The 12,903-nt window shown below is 38.7% G+C and overlaps 1 protein-coding gene across 9 annotated transcripts in view; it reads left to right on the top strand.

Moving 5' to 3' along the window:
* NRXN3 (neurexin 3) overlaps positions 1-1,001 on the top strand; it is a 1,616,108-nt gene extending 1,615,107 nt beyond the window's left edge. For 5 of the 9 annotated variants that reach the window (XM_061182764.1, XM_061182765.1, XM_061182768.1 and 2 more), the window contains one exon: positions 700-1,001. In XM_061182764.1, the coding sequence (XP_061038747.1) occupies positions 700-1,001 (302 nt within the window). Of the gene's footprint in view, positions 1-81 lie in introns of all 9 variants that reach the window. The other 4 variants (XM_061182762.1, XM_061182763.1, XM_061182766.1 and 1 more) reach the window with 2 other exon arrangements.
* Positions 1,002-12,903: the final 11,902 nt, after the last annotated feature.

The following is a 12,903-nucleotide window of genomic DNA, read 5'->3' on the forward strand; positions in this document are numbered from 1 at the left end:
ACATACATTCATTGAGTGTGGCTGTGAATTGTTTTTCTACAAATATACTAATTCTGTTTTTCTTTTTCTTTTCAATCCCAGGAGGTGAATTAGTTATCCCTCTTCTTGTAGAAGACCCTTTAGCTACCCCTCCTATTGCTACTCGTGCACCTTCCATTACACTTCCCCCTACCTTTCGCCCCCTCCTCACCATTATTGAGACCACCAAAGATTCCCTGTCCATGACCTCTGAGGCGGGGTTACCTTGCTTGTCGGACCAAGGCAGCGATGGTTGTGATGATGATGGCTTGGTGATATCTGGGTATGGCTCAGGGGAAACCTTTGACTCTAACCTGCCCCCTACTGATGATGAAGATTTTTACACCACCTTCTCCTTGGTAACAGATAAGAGTCTTTCCACTTCAATCTTCGAAGGTGGCTACAAAGCGCCCAAGTGGGAATCCAAGGACTTTAGACCTAACAAAGCCTCCGAAACTAGTAGGACTACTACCACATCTTTGTCCCCTGAGCTGATCCGCTTCACAGCTTCCTCCTCGTCTGGGATGGTGCCCAAATTGCCAGCTGGCAAAATGAATAACCGTGATCTCAAACCCCAGCCTGATATAGTCTTGCTTCCGTTGCCCACTGCCTATGAGCTAGACAGCACCAAACTGAAGAGCCCACTAATTACTTCCCCCATGTTCCGTAATGTGCCCACAGCAAACCCCACGGAGCCGGGAGTCAGACGGGTTCCGGGGGCCTCAGAGGTGATCCGGGAGTCAAGCAGTACAACAGGGATGGTCGTCGGCATTGTGGCTGCTGCCGCCCTCTGCATCTTGATCCTCCTGTACGCCATGTACAAGTACAGGAACAGGGACGAGGGGTCCTACCAAGTGGACGAGACGCGGAACTACATCAGCAACTCGGCGCAGAGCAATGGCACGCTCCTCAAGGAGAAGCAGCAGAGCTCGAAGAGCGGCCACAGGAAACAGAAGAACAAGGACAAAGAGTATTATGTGTAAACATGACACCGCTAACGATACGCGAATTTAAAACACAGGATTATTTCTATATAAATACATAAATACTTGGAAAATGAGATTTCACAGATGTCAGAACTGTTCTATGAGATGGGGTATACCATGACTATGGTGGGGAAAATCATTTTTAAAAGAACACACACAAAGATGTACCTACCTATAAGATTCAGCCATGGCTGCTTTGATTCAGTCACTGCTCGGAGACAGTTCTCTCTGCCCTGCTGTGTCATGAAGCACACGCTTTGCCCTCTGGAGCAAGCAGATGGCTCCCCCCACTTTCGCGGACTTGGAAGCTTCCTTCTCGTTAGGACCTTTCATCCAAGGTCGAAGACTTCATGGCTTACTTGTTCCATAACTCCAAGTGAGTCTGTAATAATGTTTGTGAAGCTTGACTGTAATAATGTTTTTTTTTTTTTGGTTTAATTATGTAAAAAATGAAAACAAAAAAAAAAAAAAAAGAAAAGAAAAAGTTAAAAACAAAAACAGAAACAAAAAAACCCCCCCACCCTTATCTGGTTCTGGCCAGTGTGTGCGTAACTTTTCAAGATCTGAGGGGAAAAAATGGCTTTTGGGTATTTGTTTATTTTTTGAGAATAACTGGACATAAGTTAAGAAGAAAAAAAAAATCTCAGAAAACAGAAGAGAGACTATTGCCATATGAACTCAAAAGCTACCATGGTGTCCACTCTACATATCAGGTTGTGGCGTTTCTAGAATCTGTTGTCTATTTCCTATGCGATGCTTTGCTGAACACATAGCAGAATCATGGGATGGATGATAATATTGATTTGAAAAGCTGGTTCCTCAGGATCGAATTCCAGAATTTGCCACCCAAACCCTGAACAGATGGGGTTAGGGCTGGTTTTATCAGAGCTATTGGCTTTACTTAACAATATTTTTCCTGTCCATGAGCCCAGCCAAATTGTGGTAAAGGAGAAAGCCCCATAAACTAAAACAGAGCCTTTCCTAGGGAAGGGGAATGGGGGTGGGCTGGATCTGTGACTGATCGAAATGCATGCAAATATAAAAGAAAAGACAATACAAGAAGTCTGTTAAAGAATCAAAACAGACAATAGGGGAGTTCAACTTGTGATGGAACCACAAAAGGTCACACAAGCCAAACATGGCATGACAGAGTGCAGAATTCATAGTTCTTTCCCCGCCCCCAACATAATGTTTTTCCTAGTGATTTAATTTTGCAGCCTGACATTTATGGATAACTCTATCCTTCCATTTGCTCACGTCTCCCTTCACCCATCTTTTCTAAAAATAATAAATGAATAAAGCTGCTGTGACACACAAAAAATGGAATTTAATAGTATAATATATATAAATAAATATATATACAGATATATTTATCATGGTATGTTTGATGGGATGACTGAAACAGGAAAACTGTTAAAATCTTGAAGTGGAATGAGAATGTTGTTTTAAAAGAAAATAACAAAACGACAAAAAAGTAAACCTTAAAATGTGAAGTGTGAGTTTAATTTTGTCACAGTTAACTGTGTCAAAGAGAATAAAAAATCTTCTCAGATTTTGTTTACATATTTTACTACATTTTTGCTGGTATAATTCCTTAGCCACCTGTGTACATACTGCTTTGAGAACTGTTCTTTCCTTTCTATTGGTTTATTTCAGTTTGTTTGGTTTATGTTCCAGTTGTCTTTCTTTTTGAAAAGAGGAAACAATGTACAGAAAAACAATAAATTTGTTGTGTGGCCATACCTATCCCAAAAGCAAGAGACAAAGCAAGACAAATATTCACACAAAAATGAAATGTGTTCTCTGGAGGGTCAGATACATACAGTTTCTTTTGTACAGATGAAAATCAATCAGCTGTTTAGATTTAGAAATCTACTCTTGCTGGTTTTTGTAAGTTGCATGAATATTTGACTTTGAAAAAGTATCTTAAAGACGTGGGGCAAAAAGCGCAATCTAAACAATGGTAGCCTTTACTAATATGTATGGAAAGAGGTGTTCTTCATTACCTGATGTTTCAATGTGTTAAGAGTTTTGGATTATTTTGTTGTCATTGAAAAAGACAGGATTATAAAGAGATATCAAAGCACGATTTAGATAACTAAATGGCCCAACCTATATGAAGTTGATTATATCTCGATGTCTGTAAAAGATTGCTGTTCTTGGAGTCTTGAGGTCTTGTGAACTTATTTCCTGCTTTCTTTCTTTACATTTTTTATTTGAGTAAAAATACATTTATTATATTCCTTTTAGTGTAAGTTTCTATTTGGACAATTTTATGGGAACATGTGCATTCTGTACGTGAGCTTCTATCATATTGCTGTTGTTTTATGAGCAGACTCTTAAGGAATTTATTTTATGATGTTGTGAAGTTACTGCTTTTTCTTTTTCCTTTTCTCTTTTATTTCACATTTGCATTTTAGTTCAAGGATATGCTTAGCAATAAAATGTTCTTCCCAAAAGCTTGTATGATGATGTATTTTTATTTTCCAAACATTTGGTAAAAGACCTTGTACTGGGGCTAAATATGTCATGTCGAATTAAAAGCCAAGTAATCTAGGACCATGTTCATGTGAAATAAAATATTATAACCAGTTACTAATACTTATATAAACTTATCAAAAGTGACATATTTGGGGGCTAAACAATTATGGTCTGTCAACTGAGGCATTATTATTTAGATTGCTATGATAAAGTAACCAGGGGAAAACACTTTTCTGAACAGGTAAGATGACAGAAGCATTGTATTCTGGAAAAAAATATTGTTAGAAACTATTTTTTTAAATGTTTGGCAACTTTTAAGTATTTGTTGTAAGTTAACAAACTTACAGAACCATGTACATGTTTGAAACACTGGAAAGCTTTAAATGCATTCTTTCCAAGCCTCCCGCCATATTGAAATTTTTTAGAAAAGTACTAAATCCAAAGTGAAAATTTAAATGAGTGCTTAAATTTTAACAGCTTCTTTCTAGATTTTCAGATTACAAAATTCTGCGAACATTCATTATAGCTGGAACCTTTCTCATATCTCAGGTGTCCTTGATATGCTGGTTCCTTAAGCACATGCTTACTTTGCCAACTGGATAATCCATCATGATACTCTGCATTTTTCACCATGATCTAGAAATGTAGGTTAACTGAACACCTGTACTCTAGCCATATATTGGTTACCAATTTTTAAAGAGTTAGAATTAAAAGCAAATATAATTAACCCTGTTCCTTCAGATTTCACTGGTGGAATGGTTATGCTATTAACTAACATGGAAATGGAAAAAAATGAGGCTCAATGATGTCAAACTATGGAAAGTTCCTGTTTTGATTCCTGCCTCAGATAATTTACATGAAGCAATCATTTATCAATGCCCATGGTATGCCAGATACTATGTTAAGTGTTTTGGCTTATGTAGTCTGTTTAATCCCTGAGTGGTAGATAGCATTTTCCTCATCTTAAAGATAAGGAAAAAAAGACATGACAAGCTTAAGGACAACTTGGCTAGTACATTTCTAATCATGTTAAAAGTCAGGCCTTGCTGACCTGGAGGTCAGTGGGATGTCGTGAAAAGGGTATAGGCACTGAGGCCAGACACAGCTGTTGGAACCCCAGCTGGACTATTCACTGTGTATGGGCAATTTCACTATGTCTCTGAGATTTGACTTCCTCATCTGAAAAATGTGACACCTCAATGACCTTGCCTCACAATATAGTTTGGGTAAAACAATTGAAATAATATGAGGTGTTTTAATTGTGATTGTTACAGAGTAGGGGCTCAACAAGGTTAGTCTCCATCACTTGAGTTCTGTACTAGTCATTTACAGTAGCTGCCTTCTAGAATTACAAATTCTACAATAAATTCTATAATAAAAAGAGATTTATTTAGTAATTGTCCAGAAATGTTGCCAAGTCATGACTTGGATTTACTAGCTATAATTGATAAAACTAGTATTTTCTAATCATATACTTTGATTGAGGGCATGACTGCAACTAGTAAACATGTGTTATTGACAACTGGTAGCATGAATCTGTCTGACAGCATATTTTAAGCAAGTGGCCAAAAGTTAGGGTAAGTAAAGAAGGTACAGATTTCAGAAAATGTTCAACTTCCAGAGAAATTCTGAGACGATGGTTAATGTGGTAGATTCATCAGGATCTAAGTGGCATTTGCTCAGATACTTTGGTTATTGTCCATGAGCAGAAATAATTTGTCATTATCTCCACGAGGGAGTATTGAGACGGTACCGTCCCTTTCCAGTGTGTTTAACTTTGGCCACAGGCTTCGGAATCAGAAAAGCTTAGTTCAAATCTTGGCTCTGAATCCTGGGTCTGTCCTTTACCAGCTGTGAAACCTTGAGTAAAGTGTGCAGTGACCCTAACTTCATCCATGAAACTGGAATGATATGGCCTCCTCTTACTGCTATTCTATAATTAAATGAGCTAATGTGTATACAAGTGCCTGGTTATAAGCACAGTGGCTGGCCGATAGCCCTCAAACAGCGATGCCTAAATTGTCTTATTAATCATCTGTTATTATCCTAGAAGAAAAATAATACAAAGTTCTTTCTTAAAGCCTACAGAAGATACATATAGGAGAGCCCCAGAACAATCATATCACTTCTGTAACCTAACATCATAATTGTTTTTATTCCTCTTACAGTTGAAATCACATCGATTTATTGATTCTTTGAGCTCTCCTTGAGTTTTCCGCCAGAAATGTGCCTACCCCTGTAAAGCTCTTTACCTCAATCAACTCCTTCAGTATAGAGGCCATAGAAAGTTTCAAATGGTAAACTATTATTTACCTCAAAGGACAGTCTTCCATGCTTCCCAAATCATAGTTGTTATTGCCTTAGACACACCTTCAAAATTCTATATTAGCTTTCCCTCCATAGACTTTGTGTCACTATTTAACGTGTAATCCGAGAACCACTTTAAGCATTTACTCTTTTGATAATTCAACCAACATTTACTGAATACTCATGTGCCTGCCAATCTACTATTGGCTATTGTCACTTTGTTTCAATGAAAGCAGAAAATGGAAATGGGAATTTTAAGCCTTTTTACCTCTTGTATAGATCCATATAGGCCCAGGTTCTCTTCCCCCATATTCAAGTTGAATTTGATTTTTCTCCAAAAATATCCTAAGCTGTATTTGTCCCAGTTGAATTGAAATCCTGATACTGTTTGAGATTAGTTTGATGATTAAAGTATTTATTAGGCATTATTAAATGATTATTATGTCTTAACTTGAGAGGGTTAATGAGTTTATAATCTACTAAGGGTTGCACAATCAAGCTGTCAAAGTTCAAATGCAAACTAAGCTCTTTGGGGGTTCAGAAGAAATAACTTATGGTAAGGTTTCACAGAAGAGGTGACGTATTAGGTAAACCTTGAAAAATTGATAGGCAGAGATCAGAGCTGCATGCCATTCCAAGCAAAGTACTGAAGTGGGAGGCAGTAGGTCAAAACCATAATTTGGATGGATCACAGATTGTATAAAGTACACTAGTGGAAGATATGGCTCAGACGGTTTTCGAAATTTGTCAGTGAAAGGGAAGAGAGAGACGAGGGAATGTCTTGAGAAGTTCACAAGGTCCAGGGTTAATTTGTCATTGAGCGAAGAGGACACAGGAGGAGAAAGGCAATAACTGATCCACTCTCAGAGAGGGTGAAAGATTATTGGAGTGATCAAGTTTCCAGATAGAGGTGTTACTCTGAACAGAGAGAGGGTAAGCTGTTCTTCCAATATAGCAATGAAGGAGAAAATGGAATCAGAAACTGACATATTGCAGTGGAGGTGACAGAATATGGGACAGCTATAGTCAGAGAACCTCAATATTCTAGGTAAAGCAAAGGCAAAGTTATGTATCTAATAGTGAGGCTGTGAGCACATGGCAGGTGTCTGCTGACAACCTGTTAGGTAGGCAGCTAATGAAAGTGTTTGTTAGAAGTTGGCTGTCTTTATCTGGCATTAATAGCAATACTTTAACGCAGATGTAGAGAATGGACTTGAGGACATGGGGAGGGGGAAGGGTAAGCTGGGACGAAGTGAGAGAGTGGCATGGACATATATACACTACCAAACGTAAAATCGATAGCTAGTGGGAAGCAGCCACATAGCACAGGGAGATCAGCTCGGTGCTTTGTGACCACCTAGAGGGGTGGGATAGGGAGGGTGGGAGGGAGACGCAAGAAGGAGGAGATATGGGGATATATGTATATGTATGGCTGATTCACTTTGTTATAAAGCAGAAACTAACAAACCATTGTAGAGCAATTATATTCCAATAAAGATGTTTAAAAAATAACAATACTTTATATTTTTGCAACATTTCTTTTATATTTCGTGACTTGAAATCCAATCTCATGGTTCCAAATTTAGAGCTCTTTCAATTATGTAATGGTGGCTCTAGAGAAACAAGTCATTTTATACTTCTTCTTCAGAGCATTTAGAGCTAAGGAAGAGTATGATAAGATGTTGTGTTAGTCTACTCAGGGTGCCATAACAAAATGCCATAGGTTGGGTGGCTTAAACAACAGAAGTTTTTTCCCACAGTTCTGGAGGCTGGAAGTCCCAGATCAAGATCCGGCAGGACTTCTCTTTTGGTGAGGACCTTCTTTCTGGTTTACAGATCACCACCTTCTCACCCTGTACTCATATGACCTTTCTTCTGTGCATGTGCAAGAAAGAAAGGATCTCTTCCTCTTCGTATAAGGCCACAGTCTTATCAGATCATGTCCCCACCCTTAGGACCTCATTTAACTTTACCTCCTAAAGATCCTATCTCCAAATACAGTCACACTGGGGGGTTAGGATTTCCAGCATATTAATTTGGGGGGTGGCAGACACAATTCAGTCCACCATAGATGTACATGGTGTTGGGAACTGGTAAGGTGAAAATTTTCAAGGCTCAAAGGAGTCAAGGAATCCAGAAGAAACTCTAGCCTTGTTGATGTGAGTACATGTGCTAGGTAGAAGAGCAAATAAATCCAAGAGAGACTAAACAGAGCAGAATAGGATCCTAGGAATAGGGACCAGGATTTGAAAGCAGTGTTAGGGTTGTATGAGGGGCCCTAGAAGACAGGAACAGCTAAAGGGAAGCCAGAGCCAAATTTGGAAATATATTAAATGAATAGTGTGAGCTTCAAGAGACTGTTTAGGTACATGGGTTCTGGAGTCAGAATGCGATGGCATGTATTCTGGTGCTGTAACTTTAGATAAATTACTTAGTCTACATAAGGCTCAGGTTTCATTCCTATAAAAGGAAATTATAATATTACCTATTGTGTAGGTTTGTCAGGAAAGGTTAAATAAAATAATGCATGGGAAGATGCTTAGCCTATACCTGACACATAATAAACCTTAATAGAAGTTGATCATTATTACAATTTGGCCTCGTTATCTGACTCAGGCAGTATCAAAGTTAGCTGCTACTTGCATGGCTAGCCAGCACCAGAAACTGCATAAATATATGGGTTAGGCAATCACTCTATTTTCCTACTTCTTTCCTTTGCCAAGAAAATATAAAGTGCAGTTGCTTGCTCATTGGCAAAGTTTCCCCTTTACTACCACTAAAGTTCTCTGCTTCCAGGATCCAGCTTGGATTATGCCCAGGGAAGGCTCACATCCTGAGATTTTTCACTCCTTGCCTGGGTTTCTAGTCCTCGGATTTCCTGTGACAGTTCGTCAATTAAACACGAGGAAGCCAAGAGGTCTTTAGAGAACCTTTCGCCCCTTTAGTGATATGCATTATTTTTTTTAAATATTTTATTTTATCATGAACGCTTAAAGTGAGATTTACCCTCTAATCGACAAGTATAAAATTTCAGTTAAGAAGAATAAGTTCTAGAGATATGCTGTACAACATTGAACCTACAGTCAACAATACTGTGTTGTACAAAGTTCATGATCCTTCTTAAACTCTAAATTTGTTCAGTTAATCACCTTGAACTGAATTTGAATCTTTCTATATATGCACATAAAGCATAAGATCACAAATTCAAGAAAAATTAAGGTTTTTCTAAATAAATTTGAACTTTTTCCCTCACTTTAATCCAGTAGAACAATTTATTAATTGTATTCCAATGGGTCAATGAACACTGATAAACGTAGTAATTAACTGCACCTGGTCCATCAGCAAAATGATAACCTAGTCACACAGACCTTCCTCTCCAAAGCAGAAAGGACCACGGTCCCCTCTTCCATGCCAGGGATCTCTGTGTATTTTGGGTTTGTTTTTAATTTGACTTTTTACTGTGAACATTTTCAAATATTTTCAAAAGTAAAGAGACTAGTATAACAAAACCCCCATTTATTCATTATCTAATTTCAAGAATTATTAGTATTTCGCTATTCTTGTTTTATCTATGCCCACCTCTCCACGAAAGAATGTCTTTTAATACCACAAAATGTTAAGAAACACAAAAGAAGCATTAAAAGCATAGTTATTGTTGGGTCTCTTGACCTGAGTCTTATTCTTGTTAAATGTGTTTCAGAGTAACTAAACCTAACACTCTTTCCAATGGACAATTAATGGCATGATTCCAGTTCTTTATTCAATGACAACACGAAAGACGAGATTAACTGCTAAGTAGACTCTTCACCATTTAATGAGATTGCCTGAAAACTGAAAGGATTTTTCAGCTTGTACGTATTTCAATTCAACTGTGTTCGATCACTTTTTGAAATGAATAGAGGTCTATAAATGATATACAGCTGCTTAATCTTTTGTAAAATGTGACATCTTGGACTAGAATCCATGTTCTCCTTCAAGGGAATGGGTAAGGGAGACTACTACTTATTTGCACCCGTGGAAGCTAAGAAATTCTCAGTTTTACCTCTAGAAATGTGATCACAAATCTGCTAGCATTTTTCCCTTGGATTATATTCATGTATTTGCAATAACTGTAACTACACTGAATTTTCGTGAGTCTACATAGAAGAGATAGTTCATTAAGCACATTCTCAAGTTATAATGTTATCACTGCTCCACTGTCGGTTGAAAACCATGATTTTCTCTTCTTTGCTCTCACTCACCTGCAATTTTTGGCCTAGAATTTTCATCATAAAAGTATTATGAGAGAGAGAGAGAGAAAGTTATTTATAGACTATTTGATAGTCTTCTTTTCCATCGAAAAGTCAAAAGAAGTGTTAGGAAAACTGGATAGAACCACCACAAACTCTTGCTTCTTGGTTTCATGGGGAGAATGAAACCAAGAATGAAGAGTAGAAGAGTAGGTTTCAACAAGTAAACCATTTTCCTGTTTCTACTCTGTGCTCAGCCGTTTGCCCATTTATTTATTTATTTATTTTTAAATTTTTTTGCAGCAGTTGGGGGAACCTCGCAGACCACACATAAATATTCTTCTTAAAACAAACAAACAGTAAAGGTTGTCTAGGTTTGCAAGGAAGGACAATTAGGCAGGGTGAGGAGTGGAGTGCAAGGTAGTTTAAATTAAGGGTATCATTAAAACTGAAAAACTAAAATTTCTTTAGTATTATGGTGTAGTTTTCGAAGTTAATACATCACCCAGGAAAATGTGCTTATGTGCATGCATGGGCATGAGTAACCAGATCTGGGGTTTTTTTTGTTTGTTTGGGATTTTTTTTTTTTTGCAAAAAGCTTTATTGTTTCCATTTGGCCCAAGGCTTGGGAGAGGGCTCCACGGTGGTTAAAAAGCTGCCTAGTGGCCACAGAGAGAGGCTTCAGGCAGATGCCCTGACACCAACGGGGCTCCTCAAAGGCCGCTGGGCTTCCGCTCCTAGTCATGCTTGAGGTTGAGCCTTTGGAAGAGATACTCGCCCAGCCCAGCCTGGGGACCAGCCAGACTGCGGAGGTTAGCCAGGTGGTCAACATCTTCTTGATGAGTTTCAGCTGCTCATCCAGGAAGCGGCTCTCCAGGAAGTCACAGAGGTGGGGGGTCTGCCTGCGCAGAACCCAGGACATGCCGGTCCACGAGGGCCTGATTCAGGTTCTTCTCCATGAGAATGGTGGCTTCCCTCGCGTCCTGGGTTTTCCCCACTCATCTTGGGACGCCTTCTCCTCGTCCTGGAAGAGGGCGTAGCTGCCTCGCTGGTTTTGCATTTTCAAGAGATGCTAGGCACCCTCACGCTTCTCTTCGGCCAATTCACAGAAAACGTGGTCCACGCCTTCCAAAGCCACATCGTCGCGGTGGAAATAGAAGCCCAGAGAGAGGTAGGTGTAGGAGGCCCGCACATGCATGTTGACCTTGGTGGAATAATTCCGACGAATCTAGGAGATCATGGTTGATTGGTAATAAGGAGCTATGCTCAAAAAATGGTGTTGGCTAGTCTGCGTGACCAAGGATAGCTGAGGGCAGATTCCTAAGGTTGCAACTGGAAAAAAGGTTGGAGGGTGGTCAGAGGCTGGAGCAAGGGGCGTCGCTGGGTCTGTTTCATCCAAACGCTGTTGAAGCAAGAGACAGATCTGCAGGACTGCTGAGCACCCTGCCCAGACCTGTTCTGATGTCCAATTTGAAGTGGGAAAACTAGGATAGCTGTTCCTTATAAACCAAACAAGGAGGGAAATGTGGGCAAGAGGAGGAGAGCAGAAGTAGAAGAGCTGCTCCTAAACTCCTGTGGTTTGTAATTGCTCAGAAGATAAGTCCAGAATTAGAGCATCTAAACAATCAAGTCTCTCCCTCCTCTTTCCTTCTCCCCCTCTCCCACCCAACCTCTCCATTCCAGAAATAGTGTCAGATGTTGACGAATAAGCTCTGAGTTTACACACACACACATAGCCCGCACTCTTTTGTAAAAAAGGAAAAAAATAGGTACTTGTATGGTAATTGCAAAATGCTTTAACCACTGGACTGGTCTTTTGTGATGGTCTTTATGTATCTTTTTCTCTTTTAAATTTAAAGCTTCCTTAAACAATGATATTATAAACATCATTTCCTTAACATATATTATGAAAACATAAGTCACTTCTCTGTGTAGTTGGACAGGCCTTTCTTGACTTCCTCACTTGGCAGGTGCAAGCTGCAATTTGATAAGATATATATGCACTGGGGCAGTAGATTTTTTGGTTTTTGTTTTTGTTTGATGAATCCTAATTTTTTCTAGCTTTATTGAGGTATAGCTGGCATATAATATTGTGTAAGTTTAAAGTGTGCAAAGTGCTGAGTTGATACATGTATATATTGTATGTATGTTATATACATGTGTGTGTATATTACCACAAGTTTAGTTAACATGTTCACCACCTCACATAACTTTTTTTGTGTGTGACATTTAAGATTTACATTCTTAACAGCTTTCAAGAATACAATGCAGTATTGTTAACTAGAGTCACCATGTTGTTGGTTAGAGCTCCAAAACATGTTCATCATAGAACTTGAAGTTTGTACCTTTTTACCAACATCTCCCCTTTCCCGCTGCCACTCCACCCCTGGCAACCACCAGTCTGCTCTCTGCTTCTCTGAGTTCTGCTTTTTCATATTATACGTGTAAGTGAGATCATACAGCATTTGTCTTTCTCTGTCTGACTTATTTCACTTAGCAAAAGGCCCTCGAGTTTCATCCATGTGTTGCAAATAGCAGAATTTTCTTCTTTTTATGGCTGAATAATATTTCATTGTGTGTGTCTCTATATTATATATTATAGATGTATTATATATAATATATATATATCACATTTTCTTTATCTATTCATCTGTCAAAGGACATTTATATTGTTTCCATGACTTGGCTATTATGAGTAATGCTGTAACGAACGTAAAGGTACAGATACCTATTTAGGATGGTGATTTCATTTCCTTTGGGTATATATCCAGAAGTGGGATTGTGGGTTCATACCATAGTTCTATTTTTAATTTTTTGAGGAACCCCATACTGTTTTCCATAGTGGCTGCAACAATTTACATTCCCACCAACACAAGGGTTCC

This window comes from Eubalaena glacialis, chromosome 2 (genome assembly GCF_028564815.1).
Source record: "Eubalaena glacialis isolate mEubGla1 chromosome 2, mEubGla1.1.hap2.+ XY, whole genome shotgun sequence".
Taxonomy (NCBI): Eukaryota; Metazoa; Chordata; class Mammalia; order Artiodactyla; family Balaenidae; genus Eubalaena; species Eubalaena glacialis.